This window comes from Lagopus leucura, unplaced genomic scaffold (genome assembly GCF_019238085.1).
Source record: "Lagopus leucura isolate 7727_CA_CO unplaced genomic scaffold, USGS_WTPT01 Super-Scaffold_100081, whole genome shotgun sequence".
In the NCBI taxonomy this organism is placed as follows: domain Eukaryota; kingdom Metazoa; phylum Chordata; class Aves; order Galliformes; family Phasianidae; genus Lagopus; species Lagopus leucura.
The window spans coordinates 1-19,395 of record NW_024962317.1 but is presented as its reverse complement, the minus strand read 5'-3'; the positions used below and the strand labels follow the sequence as shown (position 1 = coordinate 19,395).

General features: G+C 65.1%; 5 protein-coding genes across 7 annotated transcripts; 2 read left to right on the top strand and 3 right to left on the bottom strand.

Annotated features, from left to right (window-relative positions):
- Positions 1-1,839: 1,839 nt before the first annotated feature.
- On the top strand, positions 1,840-7,563 carry CRLF1 (cytokine receptor like factor 1). Of its 3 annotated transcripts, none has more exons than XM_042887365.1 (8): positions 1,840-1,988; positions 4,604-4,882; positions 5,338-5,467; positions 5,690-5,859; positions 6,001-6,158; positions 6,237-6,405; positions 6,653-6,831; positions 7,513-7,563. In XM_042887365.1, the coding sequence occupies exons 1-8, from the start codon at positions 1,916-1,918 to the stop codon at positions 7,555-7,557; spliced, it is 1,203 nt and encodes a 400-aa protein (XP_042743299.1). In that variant the 5' UTR covers positions 1,840-1,915; the 3' UTR covers positions 7,558-7,563. The 3 variants fall into 3 exon arrangements, with proteins under 3 accessions (XP_042743299.1, XP_042743300.1, XP_042743301.1); XM_042887366.1 differs by having other exon boundaries at positions 6,942-7,563; XM_042887367.1 differs by having other exon boundaries at positions 6,653-6,835; positions 6,942-7,563.
- Positions 7,564-7,742: 179 nt separating this feature from the next.
- REX1BD (required for excision 1-B domain containing) lies at positions 7,743-9,377 on the bottom strand. The gene is made up of 5 exons (XM_042887368.1): positions 9,351-9,377; positions 9,039-9,121; positions 8,643-8,847; positions 8,472-8,560; positions 7,743-8,202 (listed from the first exon to the last, which is right to left on the bottom strand). Exons 1-5 carry the CDS (start codon positions 9,351-9,353, stop codon positions 8,130-8,132), a joined length of 453 nt encoding a protein of 150 aa, XP_042743302.1. The 5' UTR covers positions 9,354-9,377; the 3' UTR covers positions 7,743-8,129.
- A 220-nt stretch (positions 9,378-9,597) lies between these two features.
- On the bottom strand, positions 9,598-10,675 carry UBA52 (ubiquitin A-52 residue ribosomal protein fusion product 1). The gene is made up of 5 exons (XM_042887361.1): positions 10,586-10,675; positions 10,251-10,369; positions 10,076-10,162; positions 9,890-9,992; positions 9,598-9,740 (listed from the first exon to the last, which is right to left on the bottom strand). Exons 2-5 carry the CDS (start codon positions 10,351-10,353, stop codon positions 9,647-9,649), a joined length of 387 nt encoding a protein of 128 aa, XP_042743295.1. The 5' UTR covers positions 10,354-10,369; positions 10,586-10,675; the 3' UTR covers positions 9,598-9,646.
- Positions 10,676-11,353: 678 nt separating this feature from the next.
- On the bottom strand, positions 11,354-12,604 carry KXD1 (KxDL motif containing 1). The gene is made up of 4 exons (XM_042887371.1): positions 12,490-12,604; positions 12,252-12,404; positions 12,119-12,165; positions 11,354-11,796 (listed from the first exon to the last, which is right to left on the bottom strand). Exons 1-4 carry the CDS (start codon positions 12,582-12,584, stop codon positions 11,561-11,563), a joined length of 531 nt encoding a protein of 176 aa, XP_042743305.1. The 5' UTR covers positions 12,585-12,604; the 3' UTR covers positions 11,354-11,560.
- A 938-nt stretch (positions 12,605-13,542) lies between these two features.
- Positions 13,543-17,712, top strand: FKBP8 (FKBP prolyl isomerase 8). Its single transcript, XM_042887320.1, has 8 exons — positions 13,543-13,819; positions 13,953-14,122; positions 14,254-14,342; positions 14,520-14,737; positions 14,818-14,990; positions 15,084-15,161; positions 17,043-17,180; positions 17,626-17,712. Exons 1-8 carry the CDS (start codon positions 13,543-13,545, stop codon positions 17,710-17,712), a joined length of 1,230 nt encoding a protein of 409 aa, XP_042743254.1.
- The last annotated feature ends 1,683 nt before the right edge of the window (positions 17,713-19,395 follow it).

Genomic DNA, 19,395 nt, shown 5'->3' with positions numbered 1-19,395 from the left:
CAGGCGGTCAGACAGCTCCGCTGCGCCCGTCCCTGGGCTGTGCTGGGGGGGGGGGGGCCGGCGTTGTGCCCCCTGCCCCCCCCGCAGCCACGTGTGCCCACGTCCGAGGAGTGCTGCGCCGTGCCGGGAGTCACTGGTGGGGTTCATGGGGGGGGATGCGCTGTGGGGAGGGCGGCATTTTGGGGTGACGTTGGGGAGGTGACACTACGGAGTGACAGCGAAGGGGGGTGGCAGCACCTCGGGCCCATCGGGGGGCAGCCGTGGCCGCCCAGCCCCGCTCGGTGCCGTGGGCAGAGCGCTGCGCACTCAGCGCTGCAAAGGTCACCGCCAAAGGGCAGCAGCTCCATACGGAGCTCCGCTGACTCAGACGGCGCTGCCGCGGTCCCGCTGCGCCCGGTCCCCGTCCCCACACCGGGTGTCACTGCCCCGCTGCTGCCCTGACCCCGTCCCGCTCCCCGCCCCGCCCTCGCCATCCCCAGCGGTGACACGGAGGTGCCCCCAGTGGGGTCCCTCTCCTCAACACCGCCGTCCCCTCCGTGACACCGTCATCCCCCCCCTCCTTCACCCTCAGGGACCCCACGCGGCCCCGCTCCGGCTGCCCCCCCCCGGCGCTGGCAGGCGCGGAGCTGGGGCGGCACTTTCCCATGCTGGGTGTCTCCCTCAGGCTGACATTTTTGGGAAATTTCAACGAAAACACTTCAGAAGGTTCCAACAAAACGGGACGATGGGAAAAGGCATAAAGGCATTGTTTTGTCTCTCTTTTTTTTTTTTTTTTTCCTCCTTCTTTTTTTTTTTTTGTTTTCTTTTTTTCGTTTTTCCAATCTGTGCCGCCCCTTCGGATGGGCTCCAGCCGCACGCTGCTTCCATTCCCCACGGCTGTCACCTCTGTCCCCACGCGACGTCACCCTGTCCTGCGTGGCGTCACCCCACGCTGCCAGTCCTCTCCCCACGCAGCCCTGTGAGCAGCACAGCCGCGCTGTGGGGGGAGGAGGAGGGCTGAGCCTAACTCTCACTGTCACCCCGTGCCTCAGGTGTTCCCTATCATAGATCCCGTCCCCATCCCAAGATCAGAGTCAGGGCCGGGGGTCCCGTCCCCCCCCCCACATCCCCTCCTCTGGAGGAAAGGTTGGGGACGGCTGGGGTGCAGTACGGCCCAGGTGTCCCCCAACACGAGGGGGGGCGGCTCTCGGCACCCCCTCTGCCTCATCCCACTCTGCTCTGCCGCAGGGACACACGGATGGGGACGGTGCCACCGCCGGGAGCTGCTGGCCCGGGGCTCGGTGCCGTCGCTCCAGTCGGGAACACGAGCGGTGCCACCTGCGGCGTCACGGCCGCCCACCGCTGAGTCCTCGCGTCCCCGGGAGCACCGCGGAGTCCCTCGAGGCATTTTCTCCACTTCTGTTGTTACTGGAGGGGAACCTCGGGGTTATCTCGGAGAAAAAAAGACGGGGATTAGGGAGAAAATATTCCACAAAACAAAACCAAGCCCAGAAAACAGCCCCGAGGGCTCCACCGCACCGCGCGGGGATGAGGCGCGGGGGGAGCGGCCCCGGGGGCGCGGGAGTGTCCGGGCGGCAGCGCTGAGTCACGGCGGGACGGGACGGGACGGGACGGGACGGCTCTCCCCCATCTACCGGACGGGGGGGCACCGGGCACAGCGCATCCCGCGGCGGAGGGGCGGCGGAGGCGGCGGGCACTGCGGGCACAGAGCCGGCACCGGAGCGGCCCCCGAGGACCGGTGCCTTTCTGCCCCCCGGGGGCGGTCCCGGGCCGGGCGGGGCGGGGCGAGGGCGGCATTTAGGGCTTTGGCAGAGCGGGGGCTGCTCAGACTTGTTCGCGACTTCCCCGGACGTGTCGGTGCGCTCCGCCGCGGTGGGCACCGACGGGCACCGACACCCCCCTTCCCCCCCCCCCCATGCCGGCCATGCCGGCCCTTTTACCGCTGCTGTTGCTGTGCCTGCGGCTGCTCCGCGCTGAGCCGCCCGCGTGTGAGTACGGCCCGGGGGGTTCGGGGGGGCCGTGCCAGAGCGGACGCCGTCGGGGCTGGGATTGGGGTTGGGGCTGGGGCGGGCGCTGCGCGGGGACCCCCGGCTCTGTGCCGCCGCTCTCCTCCCCTCTCTCCTTTCTCTTCTCCCCCTTCCCTCATTCATTCCGGGCCTTGTGCCCCCCCCCCCCCCCCCCCCGCCTTTCCGGGTTGCGTGCCCCCGGGGCTGCGCTCCCCTCCCGCGGGGCGATGGGAACCGCCCGCCCCACTCCCTCCCCGGGACGGAGCGTGACGGGAACCCCTGGCAGCGCCCGACCCCCGCCCTGTGCCCGACCGCGAACCATGGGGCGGCCCGGCCCCGGGCCCCCGCAGCACCCCCCCCCCAGGGGAGACGTGTCCCCCACCCATCGCCCCCTGGGAGCCGTGTGCCCCCTCCTTTCCCCATGGCGCACCCCCTCCGGATCGCCGTCTCCTGCGGAGCAGCGCAGCTCCGCTCCCCCACCCCGGACAATGGACCCCCCCCTCCGTCTGGAGAACAATAGCGAACCCCACACGGCGATCCACGACCCCCCCGGCCAGCAGGGCTGACCTTCCCCAAAGCCCCCGGAGAACAATAGGCGCCCCTTTCCCCCCATGGAGAACAATGAGCCCCCCCCCTCCCCGTCCCAGAGAACAATGAATCCCCCCTTCTCCCCCATCAGAACAATAGGGAGCGCCCACCCCTGCGGAGAACAACGGATCGCCCTCAAAAAAGGGGAGCGGGTTCCTGGAGGGGGTTCCTTACTGGGGGGGTTGGGGGGGGGAGTTGGGGACAGACGTGGAGATGCCACACCTGGGGTGGGTTCTGCGCTGGGGTCCCGCGGCGGTGCCTTGGGGTCCCGCGAGGCTGCGAGCGCGGAGCGGCCCCATTCGCGTTCCCCACGGCTGGAGGTTCGGCTCCTCGGGGCGATGTTCGCCCAGCGCGTCCCGGCTCGGGGTGGCACCGTGGTGGCACCGCGGTCCCCATCCCGCCCCGCGTCCATCGGCTCGCGTGCCCCGAGCGCTGCGGGTCATTCACGGGAAGAATCACGGAGCGCTGATCGGGGCTGGGCTGCGAAAGCAGCCGCGGCGGAGAAGCAAAACGCGGTGGGAGCGAGAAGGGAAAGCGCTCTCCGGGTTCTCACGTTGCCCGTAGGGCTGCGGGGTGGCACAGCGCTCCAGAGCTCGGCCCCACCGCCGCTCCCCCACCCCACGGCCGCAGGGACCCCCGGGTCCCGTCCCGCCGAGCGGTGCCCCCGCGCTCCCCACCTCCTTTGTCCCACGGTCGGAGTTCGGTCCCGCGGCCCCGACGTGCGGCAGCGCTGGAACGGGCGCAGCCAAATCTCCTTTTAGAGAGCGAAGTTCCGCGCTGGAATGCCGCGAGCCGAGGGACGGGCATCAGAACCGCCATCGGCGGAGGAGAGGGCGAGAGGGGGGAGCGCAGCGGGACGCGGCCCCGTCGCTTCACACCCATTTCGCTTGATTTTTTTTCAGCGCCGCCCAAATCTCCTTTTGTTCTTCGGAGCAATCGTTGCTTTCGGTCTCCGCGAGCCCCAATAACGTGTCGGAGCTCTCGGACGCTGAGCGGGGGGTTTCCCTTTTCTCTCGCAGCCCTTAAAACGCCTCGATGTAAAACCGAAAGGCGATCCGGCCCTTCGGAAGAAGAGCGCAAACGTTCCCGACACCCTGAAATGTGCTTTTACTTTATGGCGTTACTTAACACCTGAGCAGCATTTGTTTTTTTTACAATAGGAAGGCAATAAAACCCCGGGCAGGTATTCTCGCTGCGCATTCCACCACCCCCCGGCCCGCTCCGCTCCCATCTGAAAACTTCACACTTTTCCCTTTTATAACACATGTGGCTGCGAAAGAAAAAGGAATGACTGCGAGAGGAGAAAAGCCAAAGGGACGCGGCCCGTGAGCGGCGTGCTTTGTGCTGCAGGCGGTCGGATCGGCTGCAGTTGGGGCCGAGGGCTGCCCGTGGGGGGGCTGAGGGGTGGTGGGGGCTGCAGCCCACCCGGGTGTGGGGGCTGTTCGGAGCCCCCCCCCCCCAGCACTGCGGGGCACGCGGGGCCGCACTGAGCTGCCGCTGAAAGCCGATCGGGGCCGGGAGGTCGGAGGGGAGCGGAGGTCGAGGCGCTTTCCGGGAGGTAATTAGCAATATTAGCCCGGCACGCGCGGCCCCGCAGCGCCTCGGCAACGAGTGCTGGGGGATGTCAGCACCGGGTCGTTTTCCCCTGCGGAACGTGCGAGCAGCCCGCTGTGCTTTGAAGCCTTTCCGTGCGCGGTTTGCTCTCCTCCCAAAGCAGGGAAGCGAGGGCGGTGGTTGCCGGGGGGTCCCGGTAGGGGATGTGGGTTCCCCCCCAGCCCCGCAGCGCGGTGCAGCAGCAGCACATGGTTTGCGTTAGGGTGCTCAGCTCTGCGGTCCGCACCGCGGAGCAACAGAAAGCCAAAAAACCAAACCGCCCCCAAACTTTCCATTGTTGCTTTCCAATGGGGGGAAAAAAACGGAGCCCGGCCCCAAAGCGGGCACGGAGCGACGCGCCCACGGTGCCGTGCTGCGCCGCGCATCGCTCCCCTTCCCGTTGTCTCCGGCCGCAGACCCTGCAGTGATCTCCCCTCAGGACCCCACGCTGCTCATCGGTTCCTCCCTGACCGCCACCTGCACCGTCAGCGCCGACCTCCGCCTGCGCGCGCAGGACCTGTACTGGACGCTGAACGGCCGCCGTCTGCCCGCCGCCTCCTACGCCGCCCTCGGCCCCACCACGCTCAGCGTGGCCCTCGCCCGCCTCAACGGCTCCCGGCAGCAGTCGGGGGACAACCTGGTGTGCCACAGCCGCGACGGCGGCATCCTGGCCGGCTCCTGCCTCTATGTTGGACGTACGTCGGGCGCGTCCGTCCGTCTCCATCGTGGTGCCGTTGCCCCTCGGCGCAGCGCTGTCGCCCCAAGGCCGCGCGGCGCTTTTGGCACCTCGTGCTGAAATTACAGTTGTCCGAATCAATAATCGTTAAGATTTTATCTCGGGCTATTTTAAGGATGATTTTACGTTCTAAGAATACAGAGGCTTAACTGGGAACAGAGCGCTTATTTTTATTTATTTATTTCGGTTGCTGTTCCCAAAAGAAAACAGCTCTGTTGCTCAGCACGGGCTGCAGTCCTCCGCTGCCCCGTGGGGCTGGTGGGGGTCTCGGCAACACCAACCTTGCAGGGCTGTTGGTGATGCCGTCCCCATGCCGTCCCCAGTAGGCATTGGCTTGCAGAGCCAGCGTGCGGTCCCTTCGGGTGCTGCTCACGGAGCCCCTTCACGTCTCGTTGTCCCTTTGTCCTCTTCCAGTACCCCCAGAAAAACCAGTCAACATCTCCTGCTGGTCCAAGAACATGAAGGACCTCACCTGCACGTGGGCCCCAGGGACGGAGGGGGAGACCTTCCTGCACACCAACTACACGCTCAAGTACAAGCTCCGGTAGGCGCCTGCGGGTGGATTCCTTCCCTTCCTCCCAGTGTGAACGTGGGATTTTGAGGGCTTACAGGGGGAGCTTCGGGGCGGCGTGGGGACGGAAACCCAACACCGCTGCTGACGGCGTTAAGTGGTGGATAAACGAGGCGCGGGCCCGGCGCCGTGCTTTCCTTGGGCAGGTGTGCGGGTCCCGCTGGGCTCACAGCCCCGGGGCTGTGCTCATCACAGGTGGTACGGCCGTGACAACACGTGCCAGGAATACCACACGGCCGGGCCCTACTCCTGCCACATCCCCAAGGACCTGGCCCTCTTCACGCCCTATGAGATCTGGGTGGAGGCCTCCAACCGGCTGGGGGTGGCCGTGTCCGATGTCGTCATGTTGGACATCCTCGATGTGGGTGAGTGTTGGGTTCCAGGGCCCGGGGGGGGGGGGAGGCGGGTCAATCTCAAACCATGAGGGTGGTTGGGGTCGGGTCGGAGCCGAGTGGTGTTGGATTGGCTCTGAACCCATCGGGAACTGCTGCCCCATGTGCCCGCAGTCACCACCGACCCGCCGTCCGATGTGCACGTCAGCCGTGTGGGGGACCTGGAGGACCAGCTGAGCGTGCGCTGGAGCTCCCCGCCGGCGCTGAAGGATTTCCTCTTCCAAGCCAAGTACCAGATCCAGTACCGCGTGGAGGACAGCTCGGAGTGGAAGGTTGGGGGGCAGCAACGGCGCGGTGTTGCCCAGCTGTGGGTCGGTGCCGGGGTTCTGAGCCCTGCCCTCGCTCTGTAGGTGGTGGATGATGTGGGCAACCAGACCTCGTGCCGCCTGGCAGGGCTGCGTCCCGGCACCGTCTACTTCGTCCAGGTGCGCTGCAACCCCTTCGGCATCTACGGCTCCAAGAAGGCCGGCATCTGGAGCGACTGGAGCAACCCCACGGCCGCCTCCACGCCGCGCAGCGGTGAGCGCTGCTGCCTGAGCCCCCTCCCCAGCTGCTCCCCCCCTTTCCTGTGCACGCACTGAGGCCGTTCCCGCTGTGTGCCCGGCACCTGGATTTCTTGCAAAGGAGCCAATTCCCCGCTCTGATTTCCCGGCGGGGAGGCGGAGAGCCACGCGTTTCCCTACCCCAGGTTCCTCCCTCTGCTCCTTGCACTGCGAATGGGCCGCCAGCGCCGCTCTGAGCCCCCGTCCCCTCCCTGTCCCCGCAGAGCGCACGGCGGGGGGCTGCGACCCCAAGGGAGGCGAGCAGAACACGACGCTGCGGCGGGAGCTGAAGCAGTTCTTTGGGTGGGTGAAGAAACACTCCTACGGCTGCTCCAACCTCAGCATCAAGCTGTACGACCAGTGGCGCGTGTGGCTGCAGAAATCCCACAAAACACGCAACCAGGTAGGTAAGGAGCCTTTCACACTTCTTTCTCCCCACTGCGGGGCTGCGGACCCCCCTGGTGTCCCCCTCTCCGAGGGTGGCCTCGAAGCAGGGCCCTGCTCTCTCTGCAGGTTCTACCCGGCGATAAGTTGTAGCCCCCGCAGGGCTGAGCGCCGGCAGCACCGCACCGGGTGCCCAAAGCCCCCCCGGGGCCGCCCGCCCCGTCCCTGCCACCACAGCGCGCTGGGGGGGGGCTCAGCAGTGGCCGGAGCTCGGCACGGCTCTGCAACCCGCTGCAGGGGGGTTTTGCCCGGGGGGGAGGCTGGGGCTGGCCTTGGCAGCCCCCTGGGGGAGGTGGCGGTGCCACGCGCCCCCCAGGAGCACAGTCCCCATGGCAGCGAAGGGACTCCCCAGCCTCACCTGGAGCCTTTGTTCCTTACCCACGACCTGGAGCAGCAATTGGGGTGAAGGGGGGGGGGTGGAGGCTCCCCGTGGCCCCCGAACCTGGAGGGTGCAGCCCTCCTCCCAGAGATGCAGTTTGGGCATTTTGGAGGGGCCACGGGTGCCCATGGGGCCGCGTGTGAGTGCGCGGGGGGTCTGTCCCCAGAGAGCTGCGTGGGGCTGGTTTGAGGCTGCTGGGGTTTGCCCAGTGTGCTTGCTCTGATTTTGATTCAAACCAGCCTTATTTTGGTTACATTTCAGTCAATTAGGAACAGATTTAAGCTTAATGCCAATAAACCTCGTTAAACCCCACCGGGGCCTGCGTCAGTGGAGCAGCAGCAGCGCGCGGGGATGGGGACGCAGCGGGCAGCCAAGCTCTGGGACGGGGCCACGTCCATGTCACCACGTGCCTGGGCTCCTCGGGGGACCGATCTGGGGACACGGACATGGGTGGTGATGAGGGATGGTACAAATCCTATGGACCACATGGCTCAGGGGACGTTTTTATTGAAGGTGACCACAAAAGGTGTGGGCTGGGTGTTGTCTCCATCCTCAGCGCCAGCCCCGGGTGTCTGCAGGGCAGAGGATGTCCCCAGGGCAGCGATGGCAGTGTTTGTCCCCATGGGGACACCCAGGGAGCTCAGAGAAAAGGGTCCCCTGTTTCCAAGCCCCGCTGTGCTCAGCAGAAAGTGGGCACAGGTCCAGCCCCGCGCGCACCCACCTGCAGAGGGATGCTCAGGATGTGGGGGGCTCCCCTGCTGAGCGATGGGGCCGGGTTGGGGGGGCAGGTGCCCACCTCGCCGGGGGTTGGAGTGGGGCAGGGGGCCCCGCAGCGCTCTGCTGTACGGCCCCTTCAGCCATTCCCACGGGGACGCCCATCACTCGGCTTCTTCCGAATCGTACTTGAGGTCTTGGAGAATTTCGCTGATTGCCTCGATGGTTTTAATTAGCCTACAAGAGCGGATGGAAACTATAAATAAAGCCCATATGGAGCGTATTATCCGGGCCGCCTCGCGCTCCCCGCGCTGTTTATGAAACACTCAGCCCAGGGAGGCTGATGGGAGCGCGGCCGCGCGGCATCGCCAAACAATCCGGAGGGCTCCAAACAAGAGCTCTTTTGAAGGCGCCATCTGGGCCCCCTCCGGCCCCGCTGGAGGGAAGGGAGGGTGGGAAGGGGGATCCCAGCCCCAAAAGGAGGGGAGCAGGGGGTGCCCACTGACCTGTGCTTGAGCTCCCGCACCTCCTGCTGATGGGTTTCCACGCCGGGCTCATCCTGCACCCGCTGCCGGGCCAGCTGGAGCTGTGCTGTCTGCAGGGGGACGCACGGGGGCTGAGCCCACCCCGTTCAGGTGGCAGCGGGACCCCTCCCACCCCCCGTGCCCGGCGCTCACCAGCTGCAGCTTTTCCTGCTCGCGCTCCTGGAGGCGGGTGAGGTGCTGGGCCAGGTCGGGGCGGCCGAGTTCACCCCGCAGGCGGCCCTGGAGCTGCAGCACCTCGCGGGAGATGCCGCTGAAGGCCGCCGTCACCTCGTGCACCAACTGCCGGTAGCGAGGGAAATCGTAGTGCGGGGCGCTGCTCAGGTATGCGCGGTGACCTCTGGGGAATGAAGGCAGAAGAAAGGCAGCAAAATAACGTCACCGTGGCCACGCAGTGCCGTTCCCGGTGCTCACACCAGGGCGATCGTTTGGTTTCCCGTTGCCCTTCTGTGCCCCGCAGCTCGTTCCGTACGGATGTGTAGAGGAGGGATGGGGGAACCCATCCCCGTGGGGTCCCGTCCCGGTACTCACTCCTCGAACAGCCGGTACGTCTCCACGCGCTCCCCTTGCAGAGCGTAGAAGCGCTGAAGCAGCGCCCGCAGCGCCTCGTCGGTCTGCGTGGACAGAGAGGGCCGTGGGGCACCGGCACAGCGCTGCTGCCCGCACCGCTCCCACCCCGCGTGTTCGGTTCTGCCGGGCCGGAACCGCGCACGGAGCGCCCGACCTCCGCCGTACCGCTCGCTACCGGAGCGCCCGGTCACGCGTGCACAACCCGGCTCCGGTACGTCGGGTCCCCCCAGCCCCGTGAAACCAGACGGCTATCGGCACCCCCGCCCCGCTCACCATGGCCGGGGCCGCTCCCGGAGCGGAGCGGAACGCGCAGGCCCGGCGGGGGCGGAGCACGGCGCAACGCGGCACCGCCGCCACCTGCAGGCATCGCCGGGCAGCGCCTCAGTTCCCCCCCTCCTCCGCCCCGGGAGCCTTCAGTCCCACCCGAGCACCAGGACAGAACGCAGTTCCGGCGCGCTCCGTGCCCGGCCTCGTGTTTATGGAAAAGCACCCCGTTTGAGTACAAAGGACAGGACAGGGGTTGAACGCAGATGCTTTATTGGGAGAGCACAGTGCGGTGCAGAGCAGCTCTATTTGACCTTCTTCTTGGGGCGCAGGTTGTTGGTGTGGCCACACTTCTTCTTGCGGCAGTTGACAGCGCGGGGATGGAGGCGAGCATAGCACCTGGAAGGGAGCACAGAGCCCATCACCAGGGGGCCTAAAGCCTCTCCTGGGGGGGCGCTGACGAATCGCAGCGCATGGAGAGCATGGCAGGGGTATAAATGAGGGGGTATAAATGGGCTGATATGGGCACCCCCAAACCAGGGCCGTACTTGCGGCAGATCATCTTATCGCAGTTGTACTTCTGGGCCAGCTGCCGCAGGGAGGGCTCAATGATGCCCCCACGCAGACGCAGCACCAGGTGCAGGGTGGACTCTGAAATAGAGATAAACATCACTGAGGGGGCCGAGAAGCAGCAGAACCCAGCTGCGGGCCCACACCGGGCCCAACAACGGCACCTTTCTGGATGTTGTAGTCGGCGAGTGTGCGGCCATCCTCCAACTGCTTCCCTGCGAAGATCAGGCGCTGCTGGTCGGGGGGAATCCCTGCGGGGGAGAACCGTTAAACGAGAGGTGAGGAGGGAAGAAGGAGGGAGAGGCAGGAGCAGCCGCTGGGACTCCTGGTTAAGCGCACCTTCCTTGTCCTGGATCTTAGCCTTGACGTTCTCGATGGTGTCATTGGGTTCCACCTCCAAGGTGATGGTTTTGCCCGTCAGCGTCTTCACAAAGATCTGCATTTTGGCACCGGTCCGCCTGGAAGGGATGGGGGGGGGGGGGGCAGCAGCCGCGTCACCCTCCAGGCCGAGGCTTCCACCTTCCAGGCCGAGGCTCCCACCACCGCCGTCCCAACACCGGATCGCGGCTCCCCGACTTCCCCCACCCGCCCCAGAACCGAATCCCGCTCCTTAACACCCTCCGCTCTGCCCCAATCCCTGTTCCCAACACGCAGCCCGGCCCATCCGCACGCACCGCCTCGCCTCGCCGCCGAGAAAAGAGCGACCGGAACCGGAAGTCGCCCGTCGTGACGTCACTTCCGTTCCACCCTCCCACTTCCGCGCAGCCGCAATGCGCGACCGGGCAGCGCCTCGGTGCGGTGTGGGGGAGCCGATCGGGTCTCGGTACCGGCGTGGTTCGGTCTGGGTTCGGTTCTCCGTCCCTGCGTCCCGCTGCCTCCGTTCCAAACTGTCCCAGCCGCCGTATCTCCCGCAGGCAGCAGCAAGCCAGGCCCTGGCTGTGCCCCCCTCCCTCCCCAGCATCTCAGGACCGTCCCGGCAGCTGCGGACGCAGCTGCCGGGACGGTCCTGAGATGCTGGAGAGGGAGGGGGGCACAGCCGAGGTTGGAACAGCGAGGGACGCTGAGCCTTTCCCCTTTTCCTGCCACAACAGACCCTGCTGAAGAGACCCCCGTTCTTTCCTACAGCCCCATTAGGTAGGTGAAGGCTGCTCTCAGCCTGTGCTTGCAGGGAAGCTGTTCCATCCCTCAGACCACCGTTGTGGCACTCCTCTGGATGCGCTTCCATGCATCTCCCGTACTGAGGACTCCACATCTGGACACAGCATTCCAGGTGAGGTCTCATCAGAGCAGAGGAACAGATTCCCTTCGTGACCTGCTGGCCACGCTGCTTTGGATACCCAGGATACCATATCCTGAGCTGTGAGGGCACACTGCTGGCTTGTATCCAGCTCGCCATCCACCTCTGACTCTTCTGGACACGCACACAAGAAAGGACAGGAGGCTTTTCAAATCCTCGTTTTACTCATTTGCCCATGTTAAGTTGCAGGATTTGCGCTACAATAGCAGGTTTGAGGCAGTCGGAGGGACCTTTCACCCCCTTCTTCACTCAGCCATCTCTTCCCAAAAATAAATGGCCAAAGGAACACACAAATATAAATACAAGATAGAGAGTTCTCGGGGGCCCCAGGGATGGGGCAGAGCCACGTGCCTTAGTCCAGGTCGTTGGCAGTGTCTTCGTCTGTCAGACTCTGTCCGTTCACAGCCGGTAAATCGTACTGGCCCTGTGATAAATCCTCAAAATCCTGACTCATGGTGGGAGAGATGATGTCAGGGCTCGTGTCACAGGACTCCGTGCTCTGCTCAGAGGTAGCAATGGTGGTTGTCGTGCTCTTTGGAACCGGGTCGAAGTCATCGTCATCTTCTAGAATAGGAGATTCGTGAATGTCTGGAAAGAAAGACTCAGAGATTAACAACTGCACACAACACCACGATGTGCTGCAAGGCCGGCTATGGGGGGTGCTTTGGCGGAAGGATTTGCTCCTTTGCTTGTAGCAGTAATCAACAAAAAACGGATCCCACTTAAACGAGCAGCCATTTGTGGCTTTGCGATTTCCTGCATCCACATTCAATATAAGAAAAAAGCTCCCTGGATTCTTAGCACTGCGTGCTGGCAGTCCCAAAGGCCCCGACTCCCAAAGGCGGCACTGAAGGCGCATTCGGAGGAGGAGGAACCTTCATGGGGGAAGAGAACCGACGGAACCACTCACTGCTGAAAGCCTCCGGGTACTGCTTGGCCAGCTTCCCCTTCAGCGCCCTGCGGGAGGAGAGAGCCGGGTTCACAGACAGACCCACACAAATCTCTTCGAGGTCCCCCGGCCATCCCCTCCCACCTCCACCTACCGGATCCGACGGAAGATGCTGTCGAGGTCCTTCTTCATCTCCACCAACGTCTTGGTGTGGTGCAGGAAGCGCTCGTTCATCTGCTGCATGCGGAGGCTCGACAGGTTGTTGAAGTTGAGCAGCATCTCGTTCGTCTTCTCGAAGCGATCCAGCCTGCGGGGGAGCGGCCGTTCCCACGGTTACACGGGGGCACCGAGGGCTGCCGCTCGCACGGGACCCCGTTTCCCCCGGGACTCACATGTTCTTCTGAGCCTGGATGATGGCGTTCACGTCCTCGGCGTTCACCATGCCCAGCACCCGCCCGCAGAACACCCGCGAAGCCGTGGGCTCCATCGCGCCGCTGCCCGCGGGACCCCCGGCCCCCGCCGTGCCCGGTAACGGAGCCACCCCCCCCCCTCCCCGCCCGCTTCCCGGTAACGGCGCGGGCTCGAGCCCCTCTCGGTAGCCCCGCCCCTCCCGCGGCAGCACCGGGCGCCGCTCCTTTCCCTCTCCCTTCACATGACGGGAGCGGCACCGGCGGCCGCGCCTCGCTTCCGGGTGCGGGGTCACGTCGAGCGCGACCCCGTGGCGTCACCGCGCGCGTGCGTCACGGAGCCGGGCCGGAAGTGGTGGAGATTGGGCCGAGGGGGAAACCGGGAGCCGCGGGGCCGCCTCGGTACCGGAGCACAGAGCCGGGGGTCTCCCGGGCGACGGCCCTGCCGCGCGGGGGTTAAGCGCTGCAGGAAACCTCTGTGGGCCTCCGGCACTCACAGCCCTCGGCGGCGGGGCACCGAAAGCTACCGGAGCTACGGGCGGTGAGGACGCCGGCCCGGCGGGGGTGCCGGGCCCGCGGAGCAGGTGCGGTGCGGCGGCCCCTTTAAGTCCGCGGCGCGCCGCGCTCGACGCGTCGATGAGGAGCGTCGGCGCCACCCAATGGCGTCGGTGGGGCGGGAGGCAGCGGTCCAATGGGAGCGCGGGGGCGGGGCCGGCGGCCTCGAGTTCGCGGGTAGGTGGGAGCGGCGGGGGGCGCGCGGCGGCCGTTGCTATAGGGGGAGTCCCGGCGCGTGACGGGGCGGTGACGTGGGGACCCCCGCCGGGTGCGCGCGCGGGAGAAAAGCACGTGGTGGAGCGGGGCGCGCGGGGCGGCGCTTCCAGGGGCCGGAACCGGTGCCTCGGGCCTCCCCGGTCCGGCCCCGACTGCCCTGCCGGGACAGCCCCGTGCGCTCCGGGAGTGCCGGCGGCCTCATCGCGGTGTCCGTAGCGCCGACTGTTCCTCTCTCCCGCAGGTCGCCGCTCTCCCTGCTCTGCCGCGATGGCTTCCAGCGGGGAGGAGACGAGCGGCGGCTCCCCGAGCCGGGCAGGCGGCGGCACCGAACCGCCCAGCCCGGAACCGGCCGCGGTCGGCGCCTCTCAGCTGGACGGCGCGGAGGATTTCGAGGTTCTGGAGGAGGACGAGGACGACCTGAGCGAGCTGCCGCCGCTGGAGGACGTGGGACGGGCGCGGGGACCGCTGCGGGAGGGCGCCCAGTCCTCAGAGCGAGGCCCAGGGGAAGCAGCCGAGGAGCCCCAGGAGTGGCTCGACGTCTTGGGTGAGAGCAGGGCAGGAGGGTGGCAGGGCGTTCGCAGGATGCTTTGACCGGCACAGAGGCTGAGGTTGGGTTGGGAGCAGGGTTCTCCCATTCCCTACTGTGTGCTGATCACCTCCGGCTTCTCTTGGCCCAGGGAGCGGCTTGCTTAAGAAGAAGACACTCGTGCCAGGTCAGGGGGTGGAGAGCCGGCCCTGCAAGGGCCAGGATGTGACTGTCCGTCTGAGGGCCATGCTGGAGGATGGCAGTGTGGTGGAGGAGAACCCCGGCCTCAGCTTTACCCTGGGAGACTGCGACGTATTGCAGGTGGGGCTTGGAGGAAGCCGCCCTGATGTGTGCAACTTCACCTTGGGGGGAGACTTAGGGTTGGCGATGTCCTTGTTGGAGGCAGGATTGGCCCCTTTGCTCACCTTCTTCTGCAACGTTGCTCCCTGTAGGCTCTGGACCTCTGCGTACAGCTTATGGAGATGGGAGAAACGGCTTTGATTATGTCAGATGCCAAGTACTGCTATGGTGTACAGGGCAGGTGAGCATGGGGAGTGTGGAACGAAATAGGGTAGGCTGAAACAGGGCTATGACAGCTATCCCCAGTCCCCTCTACTACAGCCTGTACTGCTGGGGAGCCCCTGTGGCTCTGCTGTCACCTCTGGGATTGGCGGTTTGTAGCAGAGCCAGGCCTGAGCATGGCTTTGTGCCACTGCAGGAGCCCTGACATCCCACCCAACGCAGCACTCACACTGGAGGTGGAGCTGCTGGAGGCTCGGGATGCACCAGACCTGGAGCTGCTCAGTGGGAAGGAGAAGATAGGCCTGGCCAACCGCAAGAGGGAACGAGGCAACTTCTACTACCAGCAAGCAGATTATGTGCTGGCCATCAATTCCTACGACATCGCTCTCAAAGTCATCAGCTCCAGCTCAAAAGGTACCTGATGCTGCTGCTGCTGTGAGTGAGGGCTGCCTGCGCTTCCTTCCTGTTGTAACCCACCTCTGGGGTCTTTGCAGTTGATTTCACCCCAGATGAAGAGGCTGAGCTGCTGGACGTGAAGGTGAAATGTCTCAACAATCTGGCAGCCTCTCAGCTTAAACTGGACCATTATGAGGCAGCCCTGAAGTCCTGTAACCTTGTTCTGGAGCATCAGCCAGAGAACATCAAGGCACTTTTCCGAAAGGGCAAGGTGAGGTGCTGCCATCCCTGCTGTGTGGCAGGGCTGGGGAGGGGTGGGGACCACACCTCAGTCACCTCCCTCAACCCCCACCTCACCTTCCAGGTCCTGGCCCAGCAGGGCGAGTACAGAGAGGCCATCCCCATCCTAAAGGCGGCTTTGAAGCTGGAGCCTTCAAACAAGGTAGGCTGGGTGTCCTCGGGGCTCTGTCCTTGTGGCCGTGTTCCTACAAGCCTCGGTGCCCCCCGTAGCTGTCACCAGTCTCCTCTGTGCAGGGCTGGGGCAGCCGTGAGGTGGTGAACCAAGTGCCAGCACCCAGTGCTGCAATACCTGAACACGGCTGAGCGCGTGGGTTCCTTATCGCCACGTTGCGAGGCTCTCTTTATGCCCTTTGGCCCCTGTGGTAGCAGGGCTCTCTGCCAGCCCATCTCTGCTTCAGCAGCTCTGCCTGCACGGTCTGCTGGCTTGTGCCATTGCTGCGAGAAGCGAGGCAGAGCAAGTTGTTGCCATCTCACCCAGCAGCCTGCAGTGTGATTCATTGGGTGGCCCCAGCAAGCCCAGACCTCAGTCCAGCGCCCAGGCCGGAGCAATCTGTGGGTCAGGAATTTCCTGTCGGTTAATGATCAGCTGCAGGACTGAAGCCTCGGGGAAGTCAAAAGCCTCAGCAGTGCCAGGAAATGGCCCCAGCAAAAGCAGGGCTGGGAGCAGCAGGGGAGGCGCTGCCTGCAGTGGGGGCTTTGCTCCTGCATTGGCTCCTCAGTTTTATCCGCCTCTGTGGGCATTTCACCAAAACATCACAGTTCACCTCGTGTTCCCTGGTGCCTGAAGGTCATGGGCAGCGTGGGGACTGCAGGTGTTCAGTGGCCTTCAGAGCACCCAGGCAGCTTTGCTCTGAGAGCCCTGCTGGGGAAGGGCATGTGGGATCTCAAAGTCTTGGGCAGCATGGAGGAGGTAGGGGAGCAGAGCTAGGGCTACAGGGATGAGGGATGCTCTCCCTGCTTGTCCTTCATGTCATTGCTGCTGGCAGGGCTGCGGCTCATCAGCTCACCGGAGTGAAGCTTTTAATTGAAAAGGAGCAAAAATCAAAATGCCCAGCAGTGACGTTACTGGTGAAACCACAAACAAATTACTGGCCTTTCCAGCTGCTTACTGGGATTCACAGGGATGTGGTAGTGCTGCTCCAGACAGCAGCGTTAAACACACATTGGTGAGTCACAGCTATGGCTGCTGCTGGTGAAAACAGACTCGAGAAATGCTCAGCTCCACCTGCCCTTGGATGAGGAAACCTGGTTGTCCGGGGCTGCCAGCACCTCCTAGCTGGTGCAGACCTTCACGTCCCTTTCTAACCCCTCAGAAATTCACCCTTATGGAGATGCTGTTTGTCCTACACCAAAACACCAAACCCAGCGAGCTGCTGGGGTGTGTTTGCTGCTGGTGCCATGGCTTGGCAGTGCCCTGGCTGCTCGCTGTACTGCTGCTTTGGGGCAGCATCCCCAGCAGAGGGCACAGCATGGCTGTGGCACTGCTGTGCTGCTGCCACCACATCCTGCAGCCACTGCAGGCTGGGGATGTTGGCCCTCCACCGCGGAGCAGGTCCCATGGTGCAGGATGCAGCGGGACGTCCAGGTTTTGCCACAGTCTGGTTTCAGAGCATTCTTGGTGTAAGCCTGCTTGCCCAGCCTTTTTCCTGACGGAAATGTGGAAGAGCTCAGGCTGGTCTGTCCCTGAGGCAGAAACTTTTCCGCCTCGATTAAAGGAGAAAATCCTCTCCTGATGCCTGCCATCAGCTTCAGGCTCCTCTCTGCACTGCCAGCAGCTGTTCCTTCATGTCACTTCCATAGGAAACAGGCTGTCAGCAAGGAGAAGCTTTGGTGGACAAAAAAGATGGGGCACAGCTAGAGCTCAGAACTGCATTTTTAGGAGAGCTTGGCAGGATCGCTCCTGAGGGATGATGAAGGTTCTGAGGACTGGGGGGGCCCAGCCTGCTGTTATCTGCACTGTTGTCCCTGTCCCCTCCCCTCCACCCAGGGTTTGATAACCACTGTGCTGCATTCTGCTCCCCAGACCATCCATGCTGAGCTCTCAAAGCTGGTGAAGAAGCACGCGGACCAGAAGACGGTGGAGACGGAGATGTACAGGAAGATGCTTGGGAATCCCAGAGCCAGCAGTGCCCCGGTGAAGTGCAAAGACAAGCTGACCTGGGTAAGGGCTGGTGCTGGCATACAGAGGGATGGCAGAGCTGGAGACACCCCTGGGGACTACAGGGGGTGCGTCCCATAGGGCCAGCGTGGTGCTGCTCCTGGGCAGGGGGCCGTTGAAGTGAACCAGCCCAGGCTGAGGGCCAGGGAATTGCTGATCGCTGCGGTGCTGCCGCTGCTCTGGCTGGCGATGGCAGCTGGAGGCTCTGGACTTTGCTCCCAGCTGGCCGTGCAGGTGGAAAGCGCTGTCAGCTGGGCAGCACATGCTGTCCCCTCGGACGTGCCGGCCACGCGCCGGGCAGAGCCGACGCAGCACTTGCCTTTTTGGGCTGTGTTATCTCGGATGCGTCGGGAGCCACGCGCTGCCCCATGGCCCTGTGCCAGCAGGCAGGGCTGCACATCCAGGCTGAGGGGCATCCCGTCACAGTGCTAATTTCTCTCCCCTTCAGTCCATCCCCTGGAAGTGGCTCTTCGGTGCGACAGCCATCGCGCTTGGTGGCGTGGCCCTGTCTGTGGTCATCGCTGCAAGGAACTGAGGACGGCAGTGGGGAGCCCGGCGCTGGGATGTGCCTCACTCCTGCCAAGGGGTCCATGGGGCTCTGCTCTTTTCCCTGTTCCTTGTGGACTCACAGATGCTCTCCTGGCAGGAGGTACCATGTCCCCCCTATCCTGACCGTCACCCAGCACCCCCAAACCTCGTCCTGTTGGGGACAGAGCCGCAGGCAAAGCAGAGACCCCGCAGCCCTGAATGCGTCAGGGGCAGCCTGACCTCCTGCAAGTGCTGCACACAGTGACTGTCCCCAGCAGCGTGTCCCAGGGAGGATGCAGCGAGCCCCGGCACTGCTGTGCTCCTGGCTGCGAGGCTGCTGGAGGAAGCTGGCTGGACGTGAGCCCACTGTAAGGGATGTGGGGTGCCTGGGGCACGTGCAATGAGATTCCCCCTGAGCCGGGGGGCTGCCAGGGAGCCCCAGCTCTGCCCTCCCGCTCCCCCCTCAGCATTTCCGCAGAGCGTGCAATGCCCGCAGAGAGCCAAAGAACCCCGTGGGGTGAAGGACACGAAGCATCATAGCAGTGTCCTGGCTGATCCTGTAGGTCTGGCCCTGCGGGGTCCCCATTCTGCCCTGCAGCTCCCCGCAGCCATGGGCCCACAGCCGCCAGCTCAGCTCTGCTCCTAGGGGCCATACGCACTGTCCCCCCCCCCCCCCCCACTGACTGTGAACTCCCCAATAAAGGACGATTCGTGCACGGCTGGGCCTTGTTCTTTCCACCGTGAGGTGCAGCACTGCAACAGGGGCTGGGAGCGGCTGGTTGGGGGGCAGTGGGGAATCTGCTCGGATGGGGGGAGTCACGCACGTGGGAATAAAACAAACTCCGGCCCCAAAGGCTGCCCCTGGGGGGGCTCCTCCTGCCCTTAGTGGGAGGGGGGGGGGGGCTGCGTACCTCCAGGCCGTGCCCAGGGGCAGGTGCTCTGCGGGAAGAGCGAGCCCGGGCCCCTCGGGGCGTTGTGCCGGCCGGAGGAGGAGGGGGGGTTTCCCCAACCGCCTCCGGGCACCGCCCGCCCGCAGCCCCCGAGTCCCCCTGCGGCCGCCCCAAACCACCCTTCCCGCCATGCCCCGCGGTCGTCGTTTTTGCATATCCCCGCCCCTCCCTCTTGTCACCCACTCCGCCGCGGCGTCCCGTGAAGCTCGACCAATGGGAGCGCGCTCTGCCCACCTCCTTCCCCCAGCAACAGGCTCTCCGGATGGGCGGAGCCCGAGGAGCTCCGCCTCCGAACTCTCATGAATAATGCACGAAGGGGGCGTGGCGGCGGCGGAGGCCCCGGCGGCCCAGGCGCGGAGGGGGAGACGGTCCCAAGATGGCGGCGCTGCAGGCGGAGCGCGGGTACGGGCTGTCCTGCGGCCGGCTGGGCCGCGGCACCCGCGTCTCCGTCTTCCACGTGAAGCTGACGGAGAGCGCCCTGCGCGCCTTCGAGAGCTACCAGGCGTGTAAGGTGAGGGGCGGGGGGGCGCGGCACGGCCCCGGCACGAGGCCTTTGGCCGGAGCCCGGCTGTGGAGCGGTGGGCTGGGGGGGGCTGTGGTTTTGGGGGGGGCTCGGCTCCGTGCGGGGCTGGGTTTGATTTCGGGGCCCGGTCTGATTTCGGGGCCGGTTCCCGGCTTGAAGGCCGGGGGGTGGGGGGTTGGCTGTGTCCTTCTCTTACATCTCAGACTTCGGGGGGGGG

What these genes read in the sequence shown, in the direction of transcription:
- UBA52 (XM_042887361.1), bottom strand. Translation starts at nt 10,353, where the DNA reads ATGCAGATCTTTGTGAAGACGCTGACGGGCAAAACCATCACCTTGGAG. An exon ending in TAAGATCCAGGACAAGGAAG is followed by an intron (nt 10,163 to 10,250) that starts GTGCGCTTAACC and finishes TCTCCCCCGCAG; the next exon opens with GGATTCCCCCCGACCAGCAG. An exon ending in GATAAGATGATCTGCCGCAA is followed by an intron (nt 9,741 to 9,889) that starts GTACGGCCCTGG and finishes GCTCCCTTCCAG; the next exon opens with GTGCTATGCTCGCCTCCATC.
- FKBP8 (XM_042887320.1), top strand. Translation starts at nt 13,543, where the DNA reads ATGGCTTCCAGCGGGGAGGAGACGAGCGGCGGCTCCCCGAGCCGGGCA. An exon ending in GGAGTGGCTCGACGTCTTGG is followed by an intron (nt 13,820 to 13,952) that starts GTGAGAGCAGGG and finishes CTCTTGGCCCAG; the next exon opens with GGAGCGGCTTGCTTAAGAAG. An exon ending in GCAAAGACAAGCTGACCTGG is followed by an intron (nt 17,181 to 17,625) that starts GTAAGGGCTGGT and finishes TCTCCCCTTCAG; the next exon opens with TCCATCCCCTGGAAGTGGCT.
- REX1BD (XM_042887368.1), bottom strand. An exon ending in AGCAGGAAAAGCTGCAGCTG is followed by an intron (nt 8,561 to 8,642) that starts GTGAGCGCCGGG and finishes GTCCCCCTGCAG; the next exon opens with ACAGCACAGCTCCAGCTGGC. An exon ending in GTGCGGGAGCTCAAGCACAG is followed by an intron (nt 8,203 to 8,471) that starts GTCAGTGGGCAC and finishes CCGCTCTTGTAG; the next exon opens with GCTAATTAAAACCATCGAGG.
- KXD1 (XM_042887371.1), bottom strand. Translation starts at nt 12,584, where the DNA reads ATGGAGCCCACGGCTTCGCGGGTGTTCTGCGGGCGGGTGCTGGGCATG. An exon ending in AGCATCTTCCGTCGGATCCG is followed by an intron (nt 12,166 to 12,251) that starts GTAGGTGGAGGT and finishes CTCCTCCCGCAG; the next exon opens with GGCGCTGAAGGGGAAGCTGG. An exon ending in GTACCCGGAGGCTTTCAGCA is followed by an intron (nt 11,797 to 12,118) that starts GTGAGTGGTTCC and finishes CTTTCTTTCCAG; the next exon opens with ACATTCACGAATCTCCTATT.
- CRLF1 (XM_042887365.1), top strand. Translation starts at nt 1,916, where the DNA reads ATGCCGGCCATGCCGGCCCTTTTACCGCTGCTGTTGCTGTGCCTGCGG. An exon ending in GTTGGACATCCTCGATGTGG is followed by an intron (nt 5,860 to 6,000) that starts GTGAGTGTTGGG and finishes ATGTGCCCGCAG; the next exon opens with TCACCACCGACCCGCCGTCC. An exon ending in CCCACAAAACACGCAACCAG is followed by an intron (nt 6,832 to 7,512) that starts GTAGGTAAGGAG and finishes GTTACATTTCAG; the next exon opens with TCAATTAGGAACAGATTTAA.